Source organism: Haliotis rubra, unplaced genomic scaffold (genome assembly GCF_003918875.1).
Source record: "Haliotis rubra isolate DU_JTF1 unplaced genomic scaffold, ASM391887v1 Scf1232, whole genome shotgun sequence".
Classification (NCBI taxonomy): domain Eukaryota; kingdom Metazoa; phylum Mollusca; class Gastropoda; order Lepetellida; family Haliotidae; genus Haliotis; species Haliotis rubra.
The window spans coordinates 175418-200754 of NW_025765151.1; the positions used below are offsets into that span (position 1 = coordinate 175418).

Sequence of the window (25337 nt, forward strand, 5' to 3'; positions counted from 1 at the left end):
TGATCAACACAGATCGCCTGCGTATATAAGGGGAAGAATGATGTATCATCACTGCAATCAGAGGTTAGCACTTCCAATGGAATGTCCTATCCTTTGGAATATCATCGGCTCTATGATTATTCATACGAATAACCAAGCATATCAGCACCTATCTGCAGCATCGAGGTCTACACAGTGCCCGGTTATCTGGACGACAGCATACAGGTTCTTCAAAGTGCCAATCAACTCAGACAGCAGCTGAACTTCACAATTAAGTTGCTCACGCAACTAGGATGGCTAGTGAACCTGATGAAGTTGGAGTTAGAATCAAACAAGATCTTCAATTGCTGGGAATAAGAATTATGACAACACAGAATCGAATTGTGGTCCCAGAAGATCATTGGGTCAAGATACAAGCCATGATTCCACAAGCAGTCATCTCTCCGTTAACACTACGAACATGGCAATGTCTACCTCGGCGCTGGACTTGACTCGCACAGGAATATTACAACTAAGGACGCTGCAACGGTTCCTGACAAAACATCTGGACAGCGTCGACCCTATCTTGCTGCCAGACAATCTTAAGAGGTACCTACTTTAGTGGACCCACAGGTCAAACGTCTGCGGAGGGACCTATTTGCAAGAGCTGGCCTTCAACACACATCTCGTAGACGCATCGATACAAGGTTGGGGTGCACTTCTCAACAATCAAGTTGCATCAAGGAAGTGGTCCAAACAGAGCAGCATTTTCACATCAATCTGCTGGAGATGAAAACTGTGATCAACGCCTTACAACTATGGTCGAGCTCGCTGATTAACAGAATGCTGATGGTCCACACGGACAACTCTACAGTGGCATTGTCCATAAATCGGCAAGGATCTACAAGATCACCTAGCCTACTACAGCTCACATTCCAGTTGTTTGACATCATGGAGGAGGCAAACATCTGGATAAAGGCGTGTCACATACCCGTAGCCAAGAACGTGCTTGCAGACGCTCTCTCCCGACCACTGCACCCGTCACCTACGGAATGGATACTCCATCCAGAAGCATTTCGGCTCATCATAAGGGAAATAGGATCCCCATGCATAGACCTGTTTGCCACGAGGTTCAACAAACAACTACAGACGTTTGTCTTACCAGTTCCAGATCCTCAAGCCTGGGCAACAGATGCACAGAACATATCATGGGAAGGACTAAACACTTATGCGTTTCCACCACTGATATTACTACCGAAAGTACTGTTGAAGATCAAACAGACACAGAGGCACTACAACTGACCTTGGTCACGTCATACTGGCCAGCGAGAGTATGTTTCCTAGACATAATAGAAGATCTTGGAAGTCCAACAATCAAGTTACCAGATTGGCCGAACCTACTCATACATCCGCACACCAAGTAAGTCCACAGGAACCAAACACTGTTCCAGCTACACGTGTGGACCGTATCAAAACATGTTTTGAAGAAAAGAGGATACTCAGCCAGGGCAGCCAAGGCAGAAACGCTAGGGTTACGCAGATCTACTCGTAACCTGTATGATGACAAATGGCTGAAGTTTGAGACTTATGCAAGGCGGAAAGGCTTCACTGCGATGAAAGCTACTCATCCACAAGTGGCGGAATATCTGTGTCATCTAGACCAGACTACCCTCGAGCTGCTGACACAGAAGACTCTGTTCCTGCTTATGCTAGCTACGGCAGCTGGAATATCAAAGATACATGCGCTGGACTTCGGTCGAACCATATTCGACACGGGGCAACATGCTGCAGTTCATCTAGGACTTAGATGGGACTTCATTGCCAAGAACCAACTACCTGGTCAGCCAGATAGACAGTTCCACATACCAGCGCTATCTACAATCCTCGGCCCAGAGGATGTAGAAGACCTATCCTTGTGTCCGGTCAGAGCCCTGAAGATTTATCTTCAAAAGACTGAGACAAGGAGACAAAAATTCAAGTGCCTGTTCATCCCATTATCAACAGAGACTTCTGCTAAACAGAGACTTCAGCAGAAGTCCCAAGAACGACCATATCGTTCTGGATGAGAGCCGTCATATTGAGAGCCTATAAAGCAGCAGGACTAGAACCTCCAAGAGCTTCCAACCCACACGAAGTCAGAGCATTGGCATCAACACTAGCTCTGCATGGAAATTGCTCTATATCAGCAATTATGGCGGGCTGCTTTTAGAAGTCGGACACGGTGTTTGCCAACCACTACCTTCGAGACATAGCCACTGAAGACGTCTCAGGCATTCACCAATTTGGGCCTCTTGTTGTAGCACAGCTACTAACGGCTCCACAAAGGCGCTGAGTTGGAAAATCTCCCCCTTTATCACATTGACTTGTTGATAACTTTTACTAAAGAAAAGAATTAGTTTGAAAGTCCATGCGCACAGTCTAGGACAGGGTAGCATGTGTGATTAAAGATCCTGTACGGGTAAAGATCTTAACTGTACGAGAAGGGGTCGCAACTCATTTATGATAAAGATCTTATCATAATCTATGGGTTGGTATGAGATATCTAGTAATAGGAAGATACTAGTTTATCTGTAGCCACATGAATCAACATGATTCAACTTGTCTGAGACTGAAATAAGACAAGAAAGTGGTCCCCCCGAGTTATAATGGAAGTTGGAAGAATAGGATCACGGAAATGCTGTTTCGTAGTTCCCATGGGGGGATACAGGACGTATCTAAGGACAGCTGATGAATCCTGACTCATGACGAGAAACCCTCCCAACCTACCCGTTGAAACAGTATAAGACTGAACCTTGCCACTCCACATGGTCACATTGTTGTACATACCCCTGTCACACAATATCAGTTGAAACCAAATGGCGACCTTTTGCAATTTATCTTACCTTCTCTAACCCGCTAGTTTCACTGATCTGGAAGGGCCACCCTCATACTGACAGCGCATGTTGAGCTGTACATGCTGTTATTACACTTAGAGACAGTTAACCCGTACCTTCTCCTTTATCAGTTACAGTCATGCTGGTGTATGGACATGATATATCACAATGTGTGAAGCCCATTTCTGGTGTCCCCTGCCGTGATATTGCTGGAATATTGCTAAAAGCAGCATAAAACCAAAACTCACTCACTCATTCACATGATATATCAAGTGTTAGGTCCTGAATCATTTGTTCCCTGATTCCATCATACCTCAGGGATAATCATGGTTGCTTGTATTTATAACACTCATTCATGGGCACAATGTGTGAAGCCCATTTCTGGTGTCCCCCGCCGTGATATTGCTGGAATATTGCTAAAAGCGGCATAAAACCAAAACTCACTCACTCATTCACATGATATATCAAGTGTTAGGTCCTGAATCATTTGTTCCCTGATTCCATCATACATCAGGGATAATCAAGGTTGCTTGTATTTATAACACTCATTCATGGGCACAATGTGTGAAGCCCATTTCTGGTGTCCCCCGCCGTGATGTTGCTGGAATATTGCTAAAAGCAGCGTAAAAGCAAACTCAGTCAGTATAACACTCATTATACCTAAGTACAATATGTTACATGTAAAAACATAAAGAAATGCATAAAACATATCTACATAGAATGATTGTGACATAAAAACTGACCTAAACAATAACCTACTTTCCAGTATTCACACCTAAACTGAAACATTTTCATTTTTGCTCTGTGTTTTAGAGCAGTATGCATTAACTGCATTGGACAACATAGTCACCTGATTAGATAAGTCAAAATGGTTCATGATATATATCCCTAGTGTTTTGTTTTCTGACATTTGATGAAAAGGGATAATCTGGTCTGTAGCTGTTATGTTAAATTGCTCATATCTTGACATGAATAAATGACTGACATTGTGATTTACATGGAGCTCTTTAGGTCTACTCAAATTTAGGTTGTAAAAACACTCGGTGTCATAGTGTTTTAAAGAGGAAACAAATTCCAGTGCAGTGAATATGTATATATTGCTGTTGCCTGCCAGCTGTTCCTTTACTCTGATGCTGTATGTCTTCTTCAGGAAAACTGCCCTGGAGGAGGAGGTGGAGTACCAGCAAGGGGTCGTATCTAAACTCAAGGCAGAGCTGAGGAAGCTTCAACAAAGCTACGACTCATCAAGTGAGTTTGTACTTTGGCTTGTTATGTGGTGTAGGGCAGCCTGGCTTCCTGGTATGGGTCGAATTCCAAGCCCATCACTAGGAACAAACAGTATCGACTTTGTGTATGGACTTGACTTTTCAGTTTATTGCCAACATCCCCAGGATCATAATTGGTTATCAGGGTTTTACTTTGACTCACAAACATGGGGGGCCAGGGAACCCCCAATTGTTAGTTCTTTTTCATAGAGATCGTCCTTGGGGTACATATATGCATTTTCTGCGGCTGAAAATGTCCTGTGACAGTTGTATCAATGTTTTAATAAAAATATTGTACAATAAATAAAAATCTTTTTTATCTATTATACGGCCCCCACCTCGTGGAGTTACCTCCCGCTACGCATGCGCAGCCAACCAGGTAAGCACCTAGGCCCGTATCATCATTCCTTCTGCTGTCACTCCTGTGAACGGATGTGCCGAGTAGTGCTGAACTCTTTCTGTAAACAGAAGTTAAAGAGAATAATGTCTGGGACACCACCACCTGTATGTATGGTCTTTATTTTGTCCTTGAACGGAACAGTAAAGCTTTGCGGTCGGTTGTCTCATAATTGTGACTTTGTATTCTATATTTTACCCTAACTTTCCCGTGGTTTATGCACGTGTTGCTTTGCCATGGCGGGAAGTTTAGCGTGCCACGCGGTTGTCATATTGCGTTTCAACCAAGTATTTCTTCCCGTGGTCGCATTCTCGTAATTTTCAATGTTTTGTACATGTATATTTATGCTGCTGGCTCCGCTGTTAGCTACATGCTTGCGTGTTTGCTTTCAGGCGTTTTCCGGTTGTACTGTCTGCGGACAAAGTATACCCCGAGCGGACAGACATGACAAGTGTCTCGTTTGTCTAGAGAAAGTCGGACATAATCCCGACACATGTGAAATATGTATGGGCTTCTCCCCCCGAGCCCAGAAGAGACGGGCTGCAGATTTCCTCTTTTATAGGGAAATGTGAGAGGCGGGAGAGGAACTGACCCAGGTCCCCCCCGTCTAAAGCCAAAAAACCCAAAACAAAAGGCAAAAAGGCTAAGTCGCGCAGTCAGGCGTCGTCTACTGCTCCCAGCGGTTTTGACATGTCACTTATCACACAGCTTTTTCAGCAGCACATGGACTCCGTGAAGTCCCTTGTTCACGAGTTGGTTGGAGGTCTCCGCCAGGAGTTCCTCGCCCACTCGGAGCAGGGGACGGAGAGTCCGGGGGTGGGATCACCGAGCCCGGCTCGATCCCTTGGCCTGGAGGCGTCTGTTGATCTGTTGCCTCTGGCTTCGGGTCCGGACGCCTCGGCTTCCCCGGAGGGGGAGGGTTCGCTCCCAGTCCCCCTCTCGGTGTTGGCGCAGGGTCCGTTGAGGATTCCTGGGGTTCCGGTCCCTGCGCCGTCCCGCCCCATGAGAGTGGAGGAACCAGTTCTGCCTGGTATTCCTCCAGCGTCTCGGGACCGGGGTTCGAGTGTGGTGTCGGGTGCTGAAGCGGGGTGCTCCTTCAGCTCTTCCCTTCCCTCTGTGTCTGGTGCCAGGCCGCCCACCGGGTCGGGGTTCGGGTCCTCTTTGCGAGGAGACCCAGCCTCTGACTCGGGCTCGGGTGCTGAGTCCATGGACATTGGGGAGGTCGAGGAGCAGGAGGGAGCCTTCCGTTTTTCGACGGCTCTGCGGGAGGTACGGCAACGCATTGCTGAGTTTATCCCCCAGGCCGCGGTGCCTACCAGCCGCTCGGACTCGGCTGAGTTCCCCCTGCCAGGCGAGGCGTTTGTCCCTAGGTAACCCTCGCAGACGCTGCTCCGCATCTTGCCGTCCCTGGTGCAGGACGTGATGGATCCCCTCCTGGTTGGGACACGCCTCCGCTTTGACTTGCCTGAGCTTGTCAAGAGGTACCAACTGGGGGACGATTCCCTGTTCTTCATGCCAATGGTCGATGAGTGTGTTTTCACCTCGGTCGCCCTGGGGGGAGGCTCGGCTTCCTCCGGAGCAGCTCCGGCTGCCAGGCAAGGGCGTTTGGTGCCACCTTTTGCCCTCGCGGGCGCCCCCCCTGCAGCAAGCTTACCGGACCTACGAGGAGGTTTACCGGTATGCTATGCAGCAGGTGCGGGTGGTCATCCACGAGGCCTACCTCTCCCCTATTCAGAGGTCGGCCCTGGAGGCCGAGGGGCACGCTGGGGACGTTTCTCCGCATGTCGTTCTCCTCCGCCAACTTTCCGAAGTTCAGGCCCACCTAGCGCGCGACTCCTTGCGGTCAGTGGCGTCTACGGTGATGTGCGCAGTCATTGGGATGCGCAAGCTGTGGCTGTCAACGTCTCGCTACTCGGCAGCTACACAGCAGACCTTGCTGGCCCTTCCCTACGGTCTGGGAGCGACGTTGTTTCCTGGGGCACAGCAGGTCATACGGGAGGCTGCCACTGCAGTTACCTCCTTCAAGGATTCTAAGGCCTTGTTGGAGCACCCGCGGGCTTCTCGCCACCGCGCTCCCGTTCCGGCTTCCTCCTCCGGGGTGCAGCCTACACCGGAGTCTGCCGGCTGGCTTCGGCTGCTGGGCAGGGGTCGGCGGAGGAGCCGTCCCGCCAAGGGTAAGGGCAAGGAGCAGTCCTCTTCGTCTGGCTCGTTAACCCATCAGGCTGTCGCCATGGGTCCGTCCCAGTCAGCTCAGCTACTCGGGACCACTCACGCCCTCTTACCACACGTCCCAGTGGGAGGCCGCCTCTCTCTATTCCTGCCGGAGTGGGAGAAGGCTACAAGCAACACTTGGGTGCTGTCCACCGTCAGTGTCGGCCATCTAGCACTGTGGAAGCGAGGTCCGCCAGAGTTCACCGGCATACGTCGCACTCCGGTGCCGTCATGTCAGGTCCGGGCGGATATACTGCGAGACGAAGTTCAGGCTTTGCTGGACAAGTCCGCTATAGAGCGCATACCACCGGGCGAGGAACAGGCGGGATTTTATTCCACGTACTTCCTCGTTCCGAAGAAAGACGGGGGGTTCCGTCCCATTCTCAACCTCAAGGGGTTGAATCGCATGCTAGAGGTTCCATCCTTCAAGATGGAGACACTTCGCTCGGTGATCTCCTCTGTTCAGCCCGGCGATTGGCTCACGTCAATCGACCTAAAGGATGCGTATCTGCATGTGCCCATACATCCATCGTTCAAGCAGTACCTTCGGTTCTCTTACGACGGGATGAATTACCAATTCACGGTGCTCCCCTTCGGCATATCCACTGCCCCCAGGGTGTTCACCAAGCTCATGTTAGTGCCAGCTACCCTCGCTCGATCGCAAGGAAGCGTTGTTACCCTTACCTCGATGACTGGTTGCTCAGCGCGCTAACACAGCCAGCAAGCCTAGATTCTACTCACACAGTGATAAACATTGTAGTTCAACTGGGATGGATCATCAACCTCAAGAAATCCGACCTGATACCCACCCAGGACTTGTTTTTTCTCGGGGCGAGGTTCCAAACTCACAAGGATCTTGTTTCCTTGTCGCCCGACCGGGTCACCAGAGTACGGGAGATGGTGTCTTCGTTCCTCTCCCAGCCCCAGGCACCAGCACAGACTTGGCTCCGTCTACTGGGCCATATGGCGGCGACTATCTCTGTACAGTCTCTGACGCCAGCTCTTACAGTTCAGACCGGTGCGTCCCTCACGGGCTGGGGGGGTGTTCTGGGCAGTCTGTCGGTGTCCGGACTCTGGTCCGAAGCCGAAGCCCGCCTTCACATCAACGTGTTGGAACTGAGAGCTGTGCGGTTGGTTTTCGAGCGCTTCCAAGAGCATGTCCAGGGCCTTTCTCCTCTGGTGCGACCAGTGCGATTGCCAGGTACTCCCTGTTTATCTCCCGGGGCTGGAGAACGTGCGAGCAGATGCTCTCTCTCGCTGGATCCTGGCCCCGTATGAGTGGATGCTCGACCGGCAGATATTCGGAGTTCTCTCCCAGTTGTACGGATCATTCCAGGTGTATCTGTTTGCGTCCGGCGGGAGAATCAGATACCCGTGTTCTGCTCTCGAATACAGGACCCGAGGGTGTTAGCTGCTGACGCCTTCCTGCTGGATTGGACGGGCAAAGTGCTCTGGGCGTTCCCGCCGTTACCACTCATTCCCCGGGTCCTCTCCCAGCTGTCCACCCAGCCAGCTCGGCTGCTTGTGCTACTGGCACCGCTTTGGCCGTCACAGAGCTGGTTTCCGGTAATTCTCAGGTTTCTGGCTCAGCCTCCTGTTCTATTACCTTTGCGACCGGACATTCTCACTCAGAACGGCGCGCCATACCCCAATCCAAGGATTCAGTGGGTGGCTTGGCCTCTGTCAGGTCTAGCCTCGAAGCACGCGGAATTCCTGCAGCAGTTGCAGACACAATTCTGGCTTTGAGGCGGGATTCGACAAACGTTCAGTATGAGGATAGGTGGTCCCGCTATGCGCGCTGGTGTTCAGATAGGGGGATTGCAGATCCCTTTTCTGCGGATTTAGTCCGAGTATTGGAGTTTTTGCAAGCTCGTTTGGAAGAAGGCCTGGCGGCTTCGACCATTCGTGGCTACTCCATTGCTATTTCCACTTTTCACACCCCTGTTGATGGTGCTCTTCTGGGGCAGCACCCTCTCGTACAGCGCTTTTTAGCTGGCGCGGATCGGGTTCGACCTGCTGTCAGGCGAACCAGTCCACCTTGGGATTTGTCAATCGTGCTAGATTGGCTGTCCGGTCCTACGTTCTCACGTCTATCGGCTATTTCCATTCAGTTGTTAACATGGAAGGCTGTATTTCTGGTGGCGGTAACATCTGGGCGTAGGGTTGGTGACTTACATGCTATGTCGTCCGACCCGGCGCTGACTGTGTTCCACACAGATCGTGTCAGTATTCGCCTCCCGGATACTTACGCCCAAAGGTCGATCACTCTTTCCATGTGACAGCTCCTATCGAACTTCCTACTCTTATCCAGCCTTCCACATCGGGGACCTCTCCTATGAGCACTCGCCCGTTGGATGTCCGAAAGCCTCTCAAGGTCTATATCAAACGAACACAAGGGATCCGTACGGGTACCCATCTGTTTTGCTGTTACGGTGGTGGGAAGGCTGGGGTGCCAGCGAGCAAACAGACCCTGTCTCGCTGGCTTGTCTCGGTCATTTGTGCTGCTTATCAGGCTAAGGGCAAGCCTCCCCTGAGGGATCAGGGCAGTAGCCACGTCAAAAGCTTTTGCATCGGCACTCCCCATTGAAGAGATATGCTCTGCCGCTATTTGGAGCCGGCCTAGCACTTTTATCAGGCACTATCAGCTCGATACACATTCACATGATCGTGCGCGCTTTGGCCGTTCTGTTCTCTCCAGTGGACAGTGTCCTGCCACCCTGACCAAGTGAGTCTTGGTTATCTGGTTTAGTTGACGCTGCTTTTCAATACTGTGTTTTATTGATATGTCCGCTGCTGGGTGTATAACCTCCTTTCGATTCTCTACGGAGATTATGGTCGGTAGTGAGTGTTTTTCCCCCCCTAGGGTGCTCTCTAATAGACCATAAGGTGGGTGGGGTTTGTTTACGTTCGCACTATGTGCGTTCTCATTATGCTAACCTGCGAGGTCCACTCTCAGTACCTTTCCTCCCTGTCGGTTACCCTCCCATAATGCCTCTCGCGGAAGCTCAAAACAGGACATGTGACGGGTGAGTGATTGTGGCGTCTGTTACATTATTCAGATTAACAATCGCTATTTGTGTGTACTTTGACAGAATTCCCTCCTCCCTGGCCTCCGGTCTTTGGGAGTCTGTGTTTATGCATATATGTACCCCAAGGACGATCTCGATGAAAAAGAATTAACCAAACCTGAAGAGGTTTTCAATTCTTTGCAGAGAGTCGTTCTTGGGGTAGAGCCGCCCGCCTCCCCGCCCAAATTCTGTTCACTGATTTATTCAGTAGAAGGAATGAAGATACGGGCCTAGGTGTTTACCTGGTTGGCTGCGCATGCGTAGCGGGAGGTAACTCCACGAGGTGGGGGCGTATAATAGATAAAAAAGGTTTTTATTTATTGTACAATATTTTTATTCAAAAACATTGATACAACTGTCACAGGACATTTTCCGCCGCAGAAAATGCATAAATGTACCCCAAGGACGACTCTCTTCAAAGAATTGAAACCCTCTTCAGGTTTAGTTAATTTAAGGGGTCCTTGCAGGCAATATGAGGTGAAATAGTCCGGTGAAGTAACAGTCAAGAGAAGTGTACTTTTGATAATTTCTGCAGAGCCTGGAATGAATCATTGACTATATGGAATGGTGGATGAAATGATGCACATAACTGCTTTGAAAGGAACAACCAAACACTTAACAAAGTCATAGATGTGTTGTGGGTACAGCACATTCGCTACATTTATACATACTGGATGATCATTTGCACGTCGTGTAAAACCCTGGGTGATGTTCATGGAAAATTAGAAATACATCACTTCTGACCAATGTGTGCTTTGAGTGATTATGGAAGACAGGAGGCTGGGTTGCACATTCAGTGAATTATTTAATGCATAAAATGTCAAGGAGGGACGATTGTCACATGAGGCATTATGCAGCAAGACTATACTATCCATTGAGAGCCATGTTTTTATGCTCAGATTGTCAAAGATCTGAACGTTTCTCCACAAAGAATGTCTGTTACCAATTCTAGATTTAATCAGAATGAAAACTTCGCACCTTTGGATAATCAGCCTCAACCTCTAGGATGCATATCTGGACATATTATCCTGGATCCAGTCAAATTTCTAGAACTACCAATTGGCATATCCATTGCTGCACTGTTCACTCACATTACAGCTTCTGTCATTAGTTTTGCTCATGTCCAATGAGTACATCACAATAGATATATCAGCTCCGTTCAGGACAAAACCCAGCTTCACCAAAAACACAATGTCTGATTCCTGATTGACCAAACTCAAATGGAGACAACCCAGTAAAGTATATGTATTTATATCAGCCACAGATTAGGGATTCACAGAGGAATTTTGTGTCGTCCGTAGAATCATAACCTCAAGATGCTGTGAATTTTAGTTGGCAGATAGCCCAACCACCCATTTTGTGGCAGTTGTTACTAGGAAGTCTGGCATCCCAATAGGACATGACTTGCTGAGGGATTTAACCCTCATCCAATCAAGGCTTGTATGAATTCCAGTCACCAAAGTTAAGTACTATTCAAGTACATGCCAGAAAATCGTCATCACAGACATTCCACTGGTAATGACTCAGTACCTCATGTAAACCCATCAACCTCATCAGTCTACATCAAACTAAGGCAAAGCAGCCTACACACTACACACCTTCACTCCGCGAAACTATCACACTGAAAATGCCCACTGAGCTCCATCCCTCTGTCCGAATGATGGCCACAGATTTTCTCAAAAAACGTTTTAGATAGGGAAACCAAATTTGGAATGTGTTTTCAGGGCATGAATGCCTTGATGGAGTTTGAAAACGGAAACTATGTTACAATTTGTTACAGAGTTGCGGCCCTTGTCATGCATTTCTTGACTTAGTGCACGGTATCCCCTGTGGGAACAGTTTTTCTCAGAAACCATTATAGATAGGGAAACCAAATTTGGTATGTGTTTTCAGGACATGAATGCCGTGGTGGAATTAAAAATCAGGAACCAAATAAGAACAGAACACTGTGGTGGGGGATATTGATGACCATGTCTTCATGTTTGTTGTTGCAGTTGCCGTTACAGTTGCAGCGTCCACAGAGAAACAGGAAGTGAGCAGCCGCAGTGGTATCATTGACCAGTTCAAGGTGTGTATCCTAGAGGGAGAGAAGAAACAACTGCAGCTCCGTGTCAAGGAAGATAAGAGACAGCTTACTCGTTGCTACATGCAAATCAAGTCTCTTGAAGAGGAAAATGCTGTTCTCAAGAAAAATGTGTATGTTTAATCATTTCTTTCAAATGATGAATGAATGAATGGATGGTTGGGAGGCACAATTTCATTTGTTCGTTTTTGATTTAATAAAAATATTCTTTATGAATGATCCACACTCAATATTTAACACATTACCCAATGTGTGATGTTTTTGCTTGTGTTTGGAGGATCAGGGTCTAGGTGTGAAATACAAAACAAACTTGTGTAAACAGTACAAGGCAAAGCAATTCACTTAGCAGCAGAGTTGTGATGCTTAGGTTTGTCAGAAACCAATGACCCCTGTTAGCTGACATTATGTTTCTAGGTGTTTGTCAGCACCATAGCTGTGCTGCTGGGTTTCACCACAGTGGTAAACATCTGAAACTTGCATCACTTTCTTTCTATATCAAGCTGACACAGTGATTTAACTGTGACTGGTTAAAACCATTTTACTTATGATCTTAAGGCAGACATTAGAAGATTCTTGATGAATTGAGGTGAACAAAAAAGGTTATGTCAAAACATGGCGTGTGGTTTTTTTCAAGATCACAACATTTTTAGTGTACAACATGAGAGCTATATTCTGTATTTTCCACGTGTCGGGGTCACAATGTAAAGGTTAGTTGGTTATTTTGAGTAAATATTGATTGATGCTTAATTGCAGCACATTCTTTATTCTTTAGGATCTGTTATTTACATATCTTGCAAGAGTGAACATCATCCATATAATAATCTTATGTTTCAGGATTGGTACACCCAAGAAAATAAAGCAAGAAGACGAAGATAAAGGTATCTTGTCAAGGACTGTCATCACATTACTGGCCTAACTATGCCAGACAATTATTCTCGTTCTGTACATCTTGCTTGTCACAGCAAACATTATGTCTCATTAAACATGGTGATACCTGCGCTCAACTGTTCATGAATTGAGTGCTTATGGCTACCTCAAAGACAGTTTCACAAATATACTAGTGGTGGGGGGGTGGGTGTCCTGTGCACCATAACAAAATCACAAACTGTATTTGCAGTGAATTTTTCAGAATCATGCATGTTAGGCACATGGGTCATGAGTACCCATGATAGCTCTGAGACTGTGCATGCAGTGTCACACATTATCCGTTCACATAGGATTGAGGCAATCCAAATAGAGTAACTCTGTGACATTTTAACTGGGAAAAGCAAATACACGGTATGTAAATATCATTCCATACCTATCTGAAAATGAGCATTTGCGTGTACTAGAACGCTTGAAATCAGAATTGCAAAACATGGTTGTGAGGCATTTTGGTGTTCATTGTAACACCACTTTAACAGTAGTGACTAACAGACTGGCAACACTGTTCATGTGTAACATATGTTGGCAAGATGATTATGTCTAACTGGTTCACCCTAAAAATCAGTTGACTAAGTCCCACTGGATAGTGAGGAATCAATTACAGGAGCATTACATCAGACAAGGACATCCAATTTTGATACCATATCATCCACCTACAAGCCTCTCATAGTCAAGACAGAAGCTGTGGGTGAGGGTCAGGTTACAGGACTGAAAGTCAGTCCTCTTCACAGATAAGTCTGGGTTTTATCTTAACAGCTATGATGGCTGTCAGCGTGTTTATTGATGTCAACTGTAACATTATGTGTGTTACATTTGGTGGTTGGAGCATCACTGCCCATCACATCGATGACAAACTGACAGGTACAGAACCAGGAACAAGTGATCCTTCCTCACACCCTGTGGTGTCTTCACACCCAAGTTACATCACATTGCAGCAGAGGTCACAGACTTCAGTGGACAACTCCCTTGGCCTTCTGTTTCTCCAGATCAGTTGTCCATCAAACATGAATAACGGAAAGGTTTATTTCCAAACCAACCAGCGATGTTAGCCCAGATATGGACTTGTCGTCAGTGGGGCAACTGCTAATGTTGCTTGTGCCACTGCTTATGTTGGTAATATCCAACTTGTGAACCGACTTTTGACCCCCTGGCCACTGTCAGCTTGAAAGATATTGGACATATGTTGACACTGTCATGATGAAGTCATGTGTCATGGAGAGCAAGATATTGTTGTGTTGCAAAATCAATCTTTGTAGGTCAATGTTCACATATATTTGTAATTTCCTATGACAGTAATGCCCGAGAACATTTTCTATTAGAATCTGAGATATTTTCATGTTTATAACCAAACCACTGAATACTTATTTCCAGTAACATGAAAGTGTTGAAATTAACATTAGTAAAATTATTCGGTAAAAATGATTAAGTAATTTGTGTTTGAATTCTTTTTTCAATGTTTATTGTTCTGTCCTGTCGACAGAAAGTCCAGGGCTTGACTGGAGCCTGTCAAAACTTTTCAAGAAGCGACGTTCACTGAGTTATGAAGACGTGAAGGAAAAGGCCGAAGCAATCAGGAGGAAGAATAATGAAATTCCCCTCAAAGAGTCATCAAAAGGTATAAATGCACCGACACAGTTACACCCTGCATTGTATACACAGACTCTCTATTATCGAAGCATGTGAAAACATCAGGAAGGCAAAGACGCCACACCCAACATCGGCTGTTTACATATGCAAATTACATTAAAAAATTCATCACTCCAGTAAACGTGGTTTATTCCAGTGGAATGCTACATCTAATCATAGGTAAAGTAAATCTTTGCCGTAAGTTCTGGAATATTTTGAAACTAGTTTGACCCCTAAAACCATTGCTTCTTGCACAAATCAAGACTTATTTCGTCAAGAGTATTCCTGTGACAACTATAAGGTCATCTGCATATTTACCGTCCTAAAACTATAACAGGAAGTGATGTATTAGGCAACTTCACACTGCACAGTGAAATTCTACATTTCATGGCAGGCGAAATCTTGGTTAGAAAACACTGATTACAAACAAGATATTATTTACAGTGCATTTCCCTTTAAACTAGGCCCTTTTCACCTTGTGCAGTAATCAATATTATGTTTGTCGTAAGAGGTGACTAACAGGATTGGGTGGTCAGGCTGGCAGACTTGGTTGACACATGTCATCATTTCCCAATTGCGCAGTTTGCTGCTCATGCTGTTGATCACTGGATTGTCTGGTCCAGACTCGATTATTTACAGACCGCTGCCATATAGCTGGAATATTGCTGATTGCAGCATTAAACTAAACTCACTCACTCACTGTAGTCACATTAAGGCTATATCATTGTGAATAGTTTATCAATTGCATACATTTGAGCAAAGCCAAAACAAGTTTAAAGTGATTGTAGATTAGTCAGTGTTGAGAGTTTATTTTATAAAACTGTTAGTCTGTCAGAGAAATATACTTAAAACAATATATGCATGCTTGCTTTAAGGACTGGTGATTTATAAGGATGGAGAACACTGTGTATTTGAAACCAGCAAACTTATATCCTGTCAAGTCATAGTTGTCATCTGATGAAATGGTCTTAACTATAACAACAATGTGACAGCAAGTGTGGAAGTGTTATATGCATTTGGTGGTCAGTCAGATTATATGCTGACAAATATAAACCTCAACATCAAATAATAAGTCAGAAATAGTGCACCATATGAAGCAGGGGGGTCTCCATTATGAAGGTTTACAAGTTGGAGTGTACGTCTGTCATGAAGCATTTAAAAGGAAGTACAGTGACTGAAATATATGACTGAATGGTTAAACTGATAAGGAATGATGCCCCTCAGTAGAGAGTATCCCAGCTACTTTATGGCAATTTGTAAACAATCTAGTCTGGACCAGTCATTCAATTGATTGACATGAGCTTCAATCGACACAATATAGGTATGATAACTTGCATCAGCCTGACAACCCCATACTGTTGGACAGTGGACCATTTGTATAGGAACTGCAAAAGGTTTTAATGCCCTCAACATCTATATATGTATTTCAGTACAGATATGTTTTTGTTAATACCTGTGTACAATATGGACATTAAAAAATGTTTATTTTTCCTGATCCTGACTCATGCTGATTGCTTGTCTCCCTTTCCTTCTGAATGCTAGTGGAACACTTGAATCCCCTTTTGAAGCTCCCTTCAAAAAAGCGGACGTAAAATCACTCACCAGGAGTCATCTCCCTTCCCCAGGTTTTGGCGGGAAAACGGCGCCACCTGTCACCATGCTCCTCACTCTCTCCTGATTCGCCCGAGTGGGTGGTTGTGAGAGCACCTGGTCCCCTATACGGCATTATATCCTTTTATTATTTAGGCCTTTCTTCTAAATTAACTGTATAAGGCTTTAGTTAGGTGAGGTGAAATTGGGTTTAACGTCGTGCTTGAGAATATTTCGCTCATATGACGACGTGCATGCGTGTGAATGTGTATGTGCGGCTGCTTGTACTAGTCCAGACTGAAGCTGGTTTTATAGTGCTAGCCCACTGAGATACCATGCCGCAGTGAAGCATGAATACCCCACTCAGACACATTATACTGACTCCGAGCCGACCAGTCCTTGTTGTACCCATTAATGCAGAGCGCCAGGCAGGGACCAACAAGTACCATATTTTAACATCTTTTGGTATGACGCGGTCGGGGATCGAACCCGCGACCTTCCGCTCTCCGGGCGGACGCTCTAACCACTACACTACGGAGGCGGCCGGCTTTAATTAACGTTTACCTACAATATTCTACGGAATTTATTCTCAAATTTCTCTGCTTTATAACGTTTTTACGTGATTATTCACATTGTTTACAATTGATGAAATCTTGTTCTGGTTGTAGGTATCGATTGTCTGCTGTTGATCCACATAACCTATGTCCTAATTGCAACCCGTATGTTTATCTGACACTCGTTGTCAGTTGTGTTTTCACCTGTCTGATATTGCATTTTACAAATATTCATATTATCTGTCTAGACGTGCAAAGGACAGGTCCAGACGAGATTTACACGACATGTCTAAACCGGCTAAGCTTGCAGAGGACCGGCAGTTGGTGTCTGCACAGATTCACCATTCCAGTGGTCTACCGGGGTCGTCTACGTCATCCGTCTCAGATGTGTCGTCGTTACAACAGACAACGCAGACCTTCAACCCGGGCTCCTTTATGCAGCAATTTACCCAACAGATGTTGGATCTGATGGAACAACGGTTCGCACGCCAGAGAGCTGCGACGAAGACGACGTCTGCTACGAACCCTAGTGAAGGTCATCTGAGCTGCACACCTCGTCCGTTGGGAACCAACGTCCTGCAGAGCGTACATCAAGATTCCAGCTCGACTACAGCGTCCGCACGAAAATCTGGCAGCCATACCAACGTGGAACCTGCACCGACTACATTCGGCGGAAGGACTAGACGTTCGCCGAACCCATGTAGATCACCATCGACGTCAGATACGGACGTTCGTCACGAACCTGCACGCAAGCATGACTACAACGTCCGCGCGAAGGTCTGGAAGTCCTACCAACGTAGAGCCTACACCAGTTACGTTCGGCGAACACTCAAGGACAAGACGTTCGCCGAACCCACGCAGATTGTCACCTACCTCAGATGCGGACATTCGTCACAAACCTGCACGAAGGGTTTGTTACCAAGGAGAAGAGAATCTACACCGTTGCGAAGGCACAGAGATTCGTCACAAGACTCCAACCCTCGACAGCTGTTCACCTCCACGCAGGTTCGCCACGAAGCTCACCACGCAGGTCTCCATACAGATCACCAAGCAGATCACCACAATTGATCTTCATACAGATCGCCTTACAGATCTCCAGACACTAGGAGACATCAATCCTCAGAGCATGATACTGCTAAATTGGAAGATGACGGCGAATTTTTTTTTTTTTTCCGACTCTGAAATCAAGTCATGGATGGCCAACGGTTTGGGACTCGCATCACCCTCTAAGGAGGCCAATGAAGCACTCTCGTACTTGATGTTGAATGATGATATAGACACACTCATGATTCCACCTATCGACCCTGTCTCACAGTTAGACACAGTAACCAGACGAACCTTCTTCGGAGCTATCAACGAGACCCTCATCTCGATCATGCAGATCTTCAGGCAGGTCTTCAGGCAGATCTTCAGACTGATCTCCAGAAAGGATTCAGGATCTTCAAAAAGATATATCTACATCAGAAGAGGGTAGCAGAATTAACTGCACAAAAACTCTCCTCGACACTGAGTACCTACACATTCATGAAGGTTAAAGATGTTTCTTAAGAATCCAGGAGGGACTCATGTCCATATACAGATCATTCACCTGCGTGCAGATCTTCAGGCACTCACGTCGTCGCGGATCAGAGATAACGACTTGATAGATAATACCGGAGAATTTCAGCGCAACCTTGGTAAGGTTATGAAGTTCCACAGTCAACATATCCCCGACGTCCAAGCCAGGGAATTCCCACTACTCCACATGGAACCCTTCATGAAGGCTTCAGAGATTGATGTGAACTACAAGATCATCAACTACCGGGGTAGAACTTACACTGAAGTTATAAGTATCAACTCTACAAAATCCTTTGTGTATTCAACACAAAGGGGTTTTTTTTACGACACTTCATTAAGATCGATGAATACAGTCTACAAGCAACAGCGTTAAGCAAGTATGGAATTTCAACTGATCATCTGTATAAGATGACGACTGCATTATCTTCAGGAATGAAGGAACAGTCACAGCAGCCAGGGAGACAGTCTACCTACAGCTGTATCACGTGGCGGAATTTTTCGCGCGTTTACCAATCAGCCCTCTATACAAGTGGTCACTTGTGTAACTTCGGGAGGTTATGGACAAGGCCGAGTGTTGATGAAGAAATCAACGACTGCACAAGATTTTACAAGGATCTTTTTCCTGCAACACCGATGACGTCACATCGCGGGAATCTGAAGGATTCAAAATGCTGCATTTTGATTGGTCCATGAGAGACAACGCCCTGCGCAGAAGTCGGACATCGCTCACATGTCAGGAAGTTGTCCACAGATTGTAAACAACATTTCAACGTGGGAGGAGGACTTCATTTACAGTCCAGTTGGCAGGGTACAGCGTGATTTGACTGTCTTACGGGATTTAGAGACCTTCCCTGTTTATCTGGCGTTCCCTGTTTATCTGGCGAATTGCAACAACATACGTTTGACGAATTTTGCTCGCGGCAGCCAGTCTACTATATATAGACTTCACAACGATGGCAGTCCCAGATCCGGATGTTGCTTCGCTTCCTTTACGGACATGGCAAGGGTTCCACTGTCTACGTACTTACAACATAGAACATGAGCAGATTCTGGGAAGATGTTTCATCTCACCACAGAATGACAAGGTCGTCTCAGAGGATCGTTGGGTCTAGATACAAGTCATCGTATCTCAAGCACTACTCTCTCCGTTACCACTACGAAGTTGACAGAGCCTACTCAGTCTTCTAACGTCAGCACAAGACATGACTCACAGAGGAAGACAACAATTGCGCCCACTACAGGTGTTCGTAAACGCCTGTTTTAATAGTCTGGACTCCTTCGGACTACCGGACGGATTGAAACCATAATTTCTATGGTGGACTCGGAAGTCGAATATTTGCGGAGGAATCTACTTATCAAAGTGGAATGCAACACTCATCTCTAAGTAAATGCATCACTTCAAGGCTGGGAAGCTCACCTCGATAACGAAGTGGCAGCAGGAAATTGTTGAGTCAGGAGCAATCTGCATATCAACATGCTTCAGATGAAAGCAGTAGCAAAGGCCTTACTACACTGGTCCAACATACTAAGGAATGCACAACTGATGATCCACACGGACACAGTGGCGTTCTACATCAACAAACAAGGATCAACAAGGTCAAGATATCTACTAGACCTCAGCTTTCATCTGTTCAGCATAATAGATGACTTGAACATCTACATAAGAGCATGCCACATTCTTGGAGCCAAGATTGTGATAGCAGACGCCCTATCTCGTCATAACACAACCATCCCCGACGGAATGGATGTTACATCCAGAAGCCTTTAGATACATCATACAGACGATAGATTTCTGCTAATAGACCTGTTTTGCAACAAAATTCAACAAACAGCTTCCAACATTCGCCTCTCCGATTCTCGATCCACAAGCATGGGCAACAGATGCTCCAAGCATCTCCGGTAGGACTAAACGCTTTAGGCTTCCTCCTCCAGCTCTAATACCAGAGGTGTTGCAGAAAATCAAGCAGACGAGGAAGCTGGAACTGATTTGATCGCGACCTTACTGGCTAGCTTACAATGTGGGTTCCTATTCTCACACAAGAATTTGGAAGTCCAAAACTGCAACTCTCAGAGTGGCCGAACCTACTGATACATCCGCACACCAAGCAAGCACACGGGAACCCCACAGTGTGCCAGCTACACACATGGAGTGTATCAAAACTTGCGTGACGAAAGGAGAATGCTCCGCCAGAGCAGCGAAAGCAGTTACGCTAGTTTTACGCAAATCTACCCGCACCTTGTATAACGACAAGTGGCAGAGTTTTGAGAAATACGCCTTGAGAAAAGGCTTCACAGCGATGAAAGCAACTCATCCTCAAGTGGCGGAATATCTTTGTCATCTCAGACAAATAATACAATTAAAAGGTTCTACATACCTAGCGGCCCTCAGCTCAGTAATCACCAGGAAGCCAGGTGTTAAACTGACTATAGTACCAGAAATACTGGCCTTACTACGATCCTTCAATTTGGAAGATCAACAAAGGAAGTTTAAAGCGCCGGCTTGGGATCTTAACGTAGTTCTACAGCTTCTCACCAGTGATGCTTATGAACCACTAGACAGGACATCCTATGAGTTTCTTACACAGAAAACTCTCTTCCTGATAGCTTTGGCAACAGCAGCAGGGATGTCAGATATACATGCTCTAGACTTTGAATGTATACGTTTGATGCACATCACAACATCGTTCATCTGGGATTGAGTTCGGACTTCATAGCTAAGAATCAACTGCCAGGTCAACCCGACAGACAGTCCCACGTCCCAGCATTATCATCAATCCCTGGGCCACAGGATATCCAGGACCTATCCTTATGCCCAGTCAGAGCACTGGAAATCTTTTTACAAAGATCTAAAAACAGGAGACGAAAATTCAAACGCCTTTTTATCCCTATATCGGCGGAGACACCCACAGAGATCTCACGCACTACGATATCGTTCTGGATGAGAGCAATCATCCTTAGAGCCTACAAGGCAGCAGGACTTGAGCCTCCACGAGCCTACAATCCTCTTGAAGTCAGAGCATTAGCATCTACGCTCGCCTTACATGGAAACTGCTCAATATCTACGATAATGGAAGGCTGCTTTTGGAAGTCAGAGACGGTGTTTGCCAACCACTACTTCAGAGACATCGTTTCGAAGACGTCTCCGGAATTCACCAATTGGACCTCTTGTGGTAACACAACTAACGGTTCCACAAAGGCGCTGAGAAGGATCTCACCCCTTTATCACGTGACTTGCAAAGCCAACGTTCTGGAGAGCTTTAGAGTCCATCGCACGTCTAGGACAGACCAGCATGAGTGATAAACCCTGTACTTGTAAAAGAATTACTCGTACATGAAGAAGGATTGCTTCTCCACTTGATGCTAGCATCAAGAGATGGAGTTGCATAAATCCACACATAATGTCAGCAGAAGAAACGTTCCAGCAGATCTGACAAGTTGTGGTCCCCCCCAAACTCATCAGAAAAAGATGGAAATAAGGATCAGCAGCAGCAGCAGTGCCATCAGAAGTTCCCATGGGGGGTAAATAGGACGTAAATTCATCACTAAGGAATCCAGAAGTGGCTTGACCGACCACCAACTCCGTCGGATTCTACAAGCAATAAGCATGAGTCAGGGTAAGGAAAAATATGTAATTTTCTGATTAAATTGATATTTTATACTTATCCTGACTCATGAGGTGAGCCCTCCCAACCTCCCCTCAAGGCACTCTGGATTTCCCAGTAAATCAGTGTGTCGGACTGTAAAATACGGAGAGAGTGAGGAGCATGGCGACAGGTGGCGCCGTTTCCCCGCCAAAACCTGGGGAAGGGAGATGACTCCTGGTGAGTGATTTTACGTCCGCTTGTTTGAAGGGAGCTTCAAAAGGGGATTCAAGTGTTCCACTAGCATTCGGAAGGAAAGGGAGACAAGCAATAAGCATGAGTCAGGATAAGTATAATATAACAATTTTATTCAGAAAATTACATATTTTTACAGACTGGTAAACTCAAGTTTTGACAGTTTTCCTTTGCATAATGATCAATACAAAAGTACTTAAGGTATATCAGAAAGTACTGACTCACTCTAACACTGACAAGCAAAGGTGATAAAAGGTGAAATTTGCTCTTTTAATAAACTTATCACCACTTTTTTTTTTTCTTTTTTTACAGAAAATGAGATGAAAAGTCCTATCCCAAGCACTGGACCATTAAACACTGGACGATTAAGACGGAAATCTTCTGCAAAAGAAGGAGATGAAAACTGCAAAATTCAGTGAAGACTATATGCGCAGTGAACATATGCCATTGAACCTCCTCTAATCTACAATATAAATTGTAGAGACGCAGAGGACAGAAGTTTAACAATTTGCTTTATGAAGGAATGGGAACTTCTTTCATCCCAGTAGTGATCAGGACATAAAGAAATGGAACAACCAGCCCAGTGGTGCAATGACAAGTTTGTGGCTTTGATGTGACTTGAGTACTCTATTGACCTTTTCTACCTTTTTTCAGCCTTTCGCCATCAAAATGAGAAGGATTAGAGCTCGTAGATCCACACAGACAGACTCACATTTGCTGTGCAGGAACAGGAAAATAATGCAGAATTCCATTTCCCAACAATTTAAACTATAAGATTGTATGCTGCCAGGGTTGGTTAATTTTGTATAATGATTAGTAAAAGACATGCCATCATAGAGAAAATGTTTGTTGTGAACGTCACATTGTGTTATAAGGGGGCACAGGTGCTGTGCAAAGTTGCAGCCCTTGGGCATGCATGAATGTCTCAGTATCATCTACATTTAACTTAGACACAATATAATAGAAATACAGTTCACCAAGTTATAATTTGTCTTTGGCAACACATGCTTGTCCAAAAAGGTAGCTATTGGTTAGGTGGTGAGACTCCTGACTTGTCATTTTATGCCATTTGTGTAGATTGATGCTCATGATATCGATCACTGGATTGTCTGGTCTAGACTCAGTTATTTACACACTGCCATCACAGAGCTGGAATATTGCTGAGTGTGGAGTTAAACAGTTCAAAGCAGCATTAAACACAATGCACCATGTCACAGAAGCATTTCCAAAACAAACAGTTAGGGAAATTGTTTCACTGTGGCAAGTTGATTAAAAAAATCCTTGAACAGGACCCATCCTAGAAGACTCAACACCAGAAATGATGCCAAGATACAGTGGTTTGGTGATGATCAACATGCAAATGACTGAGCATCCTATGCTAGGAGACACATTGCAGGAGAGAGTACATTCCCTTATTTTAGAAAGTTTGGAAATAAACTATCAGCTCATTTGTTTCTAAAGCTTCTGAAGTGTGGTAAAAACAACACCTGTCACGTGTCTTGTGGTAGTCTAGTTGTTTGTAATTTGAATCAAAAAGGTTCTTGCAATAGTTTGTGAAAGATGGGTTAAACCCATTCAGTTACAAGTTACAACAGTGGACGCACCCTCAACAAACAAGTTAAAGGCAGTCACATAAGCTGGAAAGCTTATGACCTATCATAATATTTTACCATTCATCTGATCAATGACAAACAGAGCTACAGATAACATTTTGGGTCATTGAGTTATGTACTCGCTTGTGCTCATCTCAATTGGGTATCCTAATTTTCCTTTGAGTAATCAAATAAATTGTACCCACCTCATTCAAACTCAATTGGGTATTCCGTCATTTTCCATTAATTGTAAAAATATAATGACGCTTAAATGTTATTTATATTGGATCTGTAATATGAGAAACTATAAGAAAGACTGCAAGTTGCCTAGTTCATGTGTTGAAATAGAACCTCTCAATGTACCTCAGTTATTTTATCTATGCACCTGTACGCAAACAAAGATTTGACATTTTTGTGTGTACGCATGTAAGATAAAATATATTGAGTATTTACAAAAATTCAAGCGTACTTGTACGCAACAGGCTTGGTAAGAATTGAGTTTTCACATAAATGTTTGCGTAATTTACGCAGATACGCAGCTTATCTGTACCTCTGGACAAATTCATTGACAAAACCCATACCTGGTAAAAGGAGACAGAGCAGGATGCCTGAAAAGAGAGGCAACTAGTTAATTGAAGATACCAGGTCACCGAAAACAGCTTGGGGTATGTTCCATATGTCAACCATAGATTGGCCCAACTGAGCAAGCATTACAAGCTGATTGTGGTCCTGGTAGGCATCTTTCCATCAAATCTCAAACATGTTCTATGTGGTGAAACAGACGGAATACAGTAAAATACAAAATGCATCAGTGACAGCCATTCTTTCGACTTGTATCATATATACTGAACAACTGTCTTTCCTGTATGGTGTAACCCGTTAATGTCCGGGTTAGAATGAACCATCAGTAACCCATGCTTGTAAAAGGCGACGAGCGGGATCGGGTGTTGTGCCCTTAAACCTACAATGTTCTTAAGTGCACAGAAATCATAAATAAACATGAGTGGGCGGAGCTTATGTGACCACGTCATACGTGTTTCATACGCACTACTTCTCTCTTGAACACGGAAGTATCTTTACTTCTGCTGAGTCGTGTAAAGTTGAATAGCGTGTAATGAGAGTGCATTTTCCCCTACAACATAACAGCATTTCCTTCCATACTACCATTTATAAATATTAAAGAAAATATAGCAATATTCAAATGTTTGTTAAAAGTTCCCTCGAAAATTTGCAAGGGACAGTTCATAATGTATAGCTGGGCTGGGATCGAGTGATGATGATTTTTATGGAGAAGCACGTACAATGTGAATAACAGTCCCACCCCACCCCTCTTCCTTCATGAAAACACACCAAGTGCATGTATACAAAATTGATGACGCCTCCCACCCTCCCTCCCTCCCTCTCTCTCTCTCTCTCTCTCTCTCTCTCTCTCTCTCTCTATGTATCATTGTCTCAAAGACAGAGGAAGGGATTGTTATGTGTCACCCACATTCTAGATGATTGTTGATCAATCTGTCAAGTCATAATTGCACTTTACTTTAATCAATCAGTACATTCATAAACTGTAGAATAAATATATAATACATCTTCGTCATGACAGAGCCTGTTTTGTTACCACTATGCAGCAAGACTAACAGCATACACATTAAATATTTAGATGTAACATCACATGTCAGACATTATTCACATATCATGAATTACACATATAAAACTTTCTTCGTTCTGGCAAAGGGCAACAGTTTTACATGCCTTCCATGGCAGACATGCAGAGACTTAGTTGCCAGTATGTGCAGCCTTAGTTAA

The 25337-nt window shown here is 45.1% G+C and overlaps 1 protein-coding gene across 1 annotated transcript in view; it reads left to right on the top strand.

Moving 5' to 3' along the window:
- Nucleotides 1-22778, top strand: part of LOC124266148 — a 35321-nt gene extending 12543 nt beyond the window's left edge. The window contains exons 4-8 of the mRNA XM_046700957.1: nt 3982-4079; nt 11767-11968; nt 12690-12733; nt 14260-14394; nt 22255-22778. Coding sequence (XP_046556913.1) covers nt 3982-4079; nt 11767-11968; nt 12690-12733; nt 14260-14394; nt 22255-22361 — 586 coding nt within the window. The 3' untranslated portion in view covers nt 22362-22778. The remainder of the gene's footprint in view (nt 1-3981; nt 4080-11766; nt 11969-12689; nt 12734-14259; nt 14395-22254) is intronic.
- The last annotated feature ends 2559 nt before the right edge of the window (nt 22779-25337 follow it).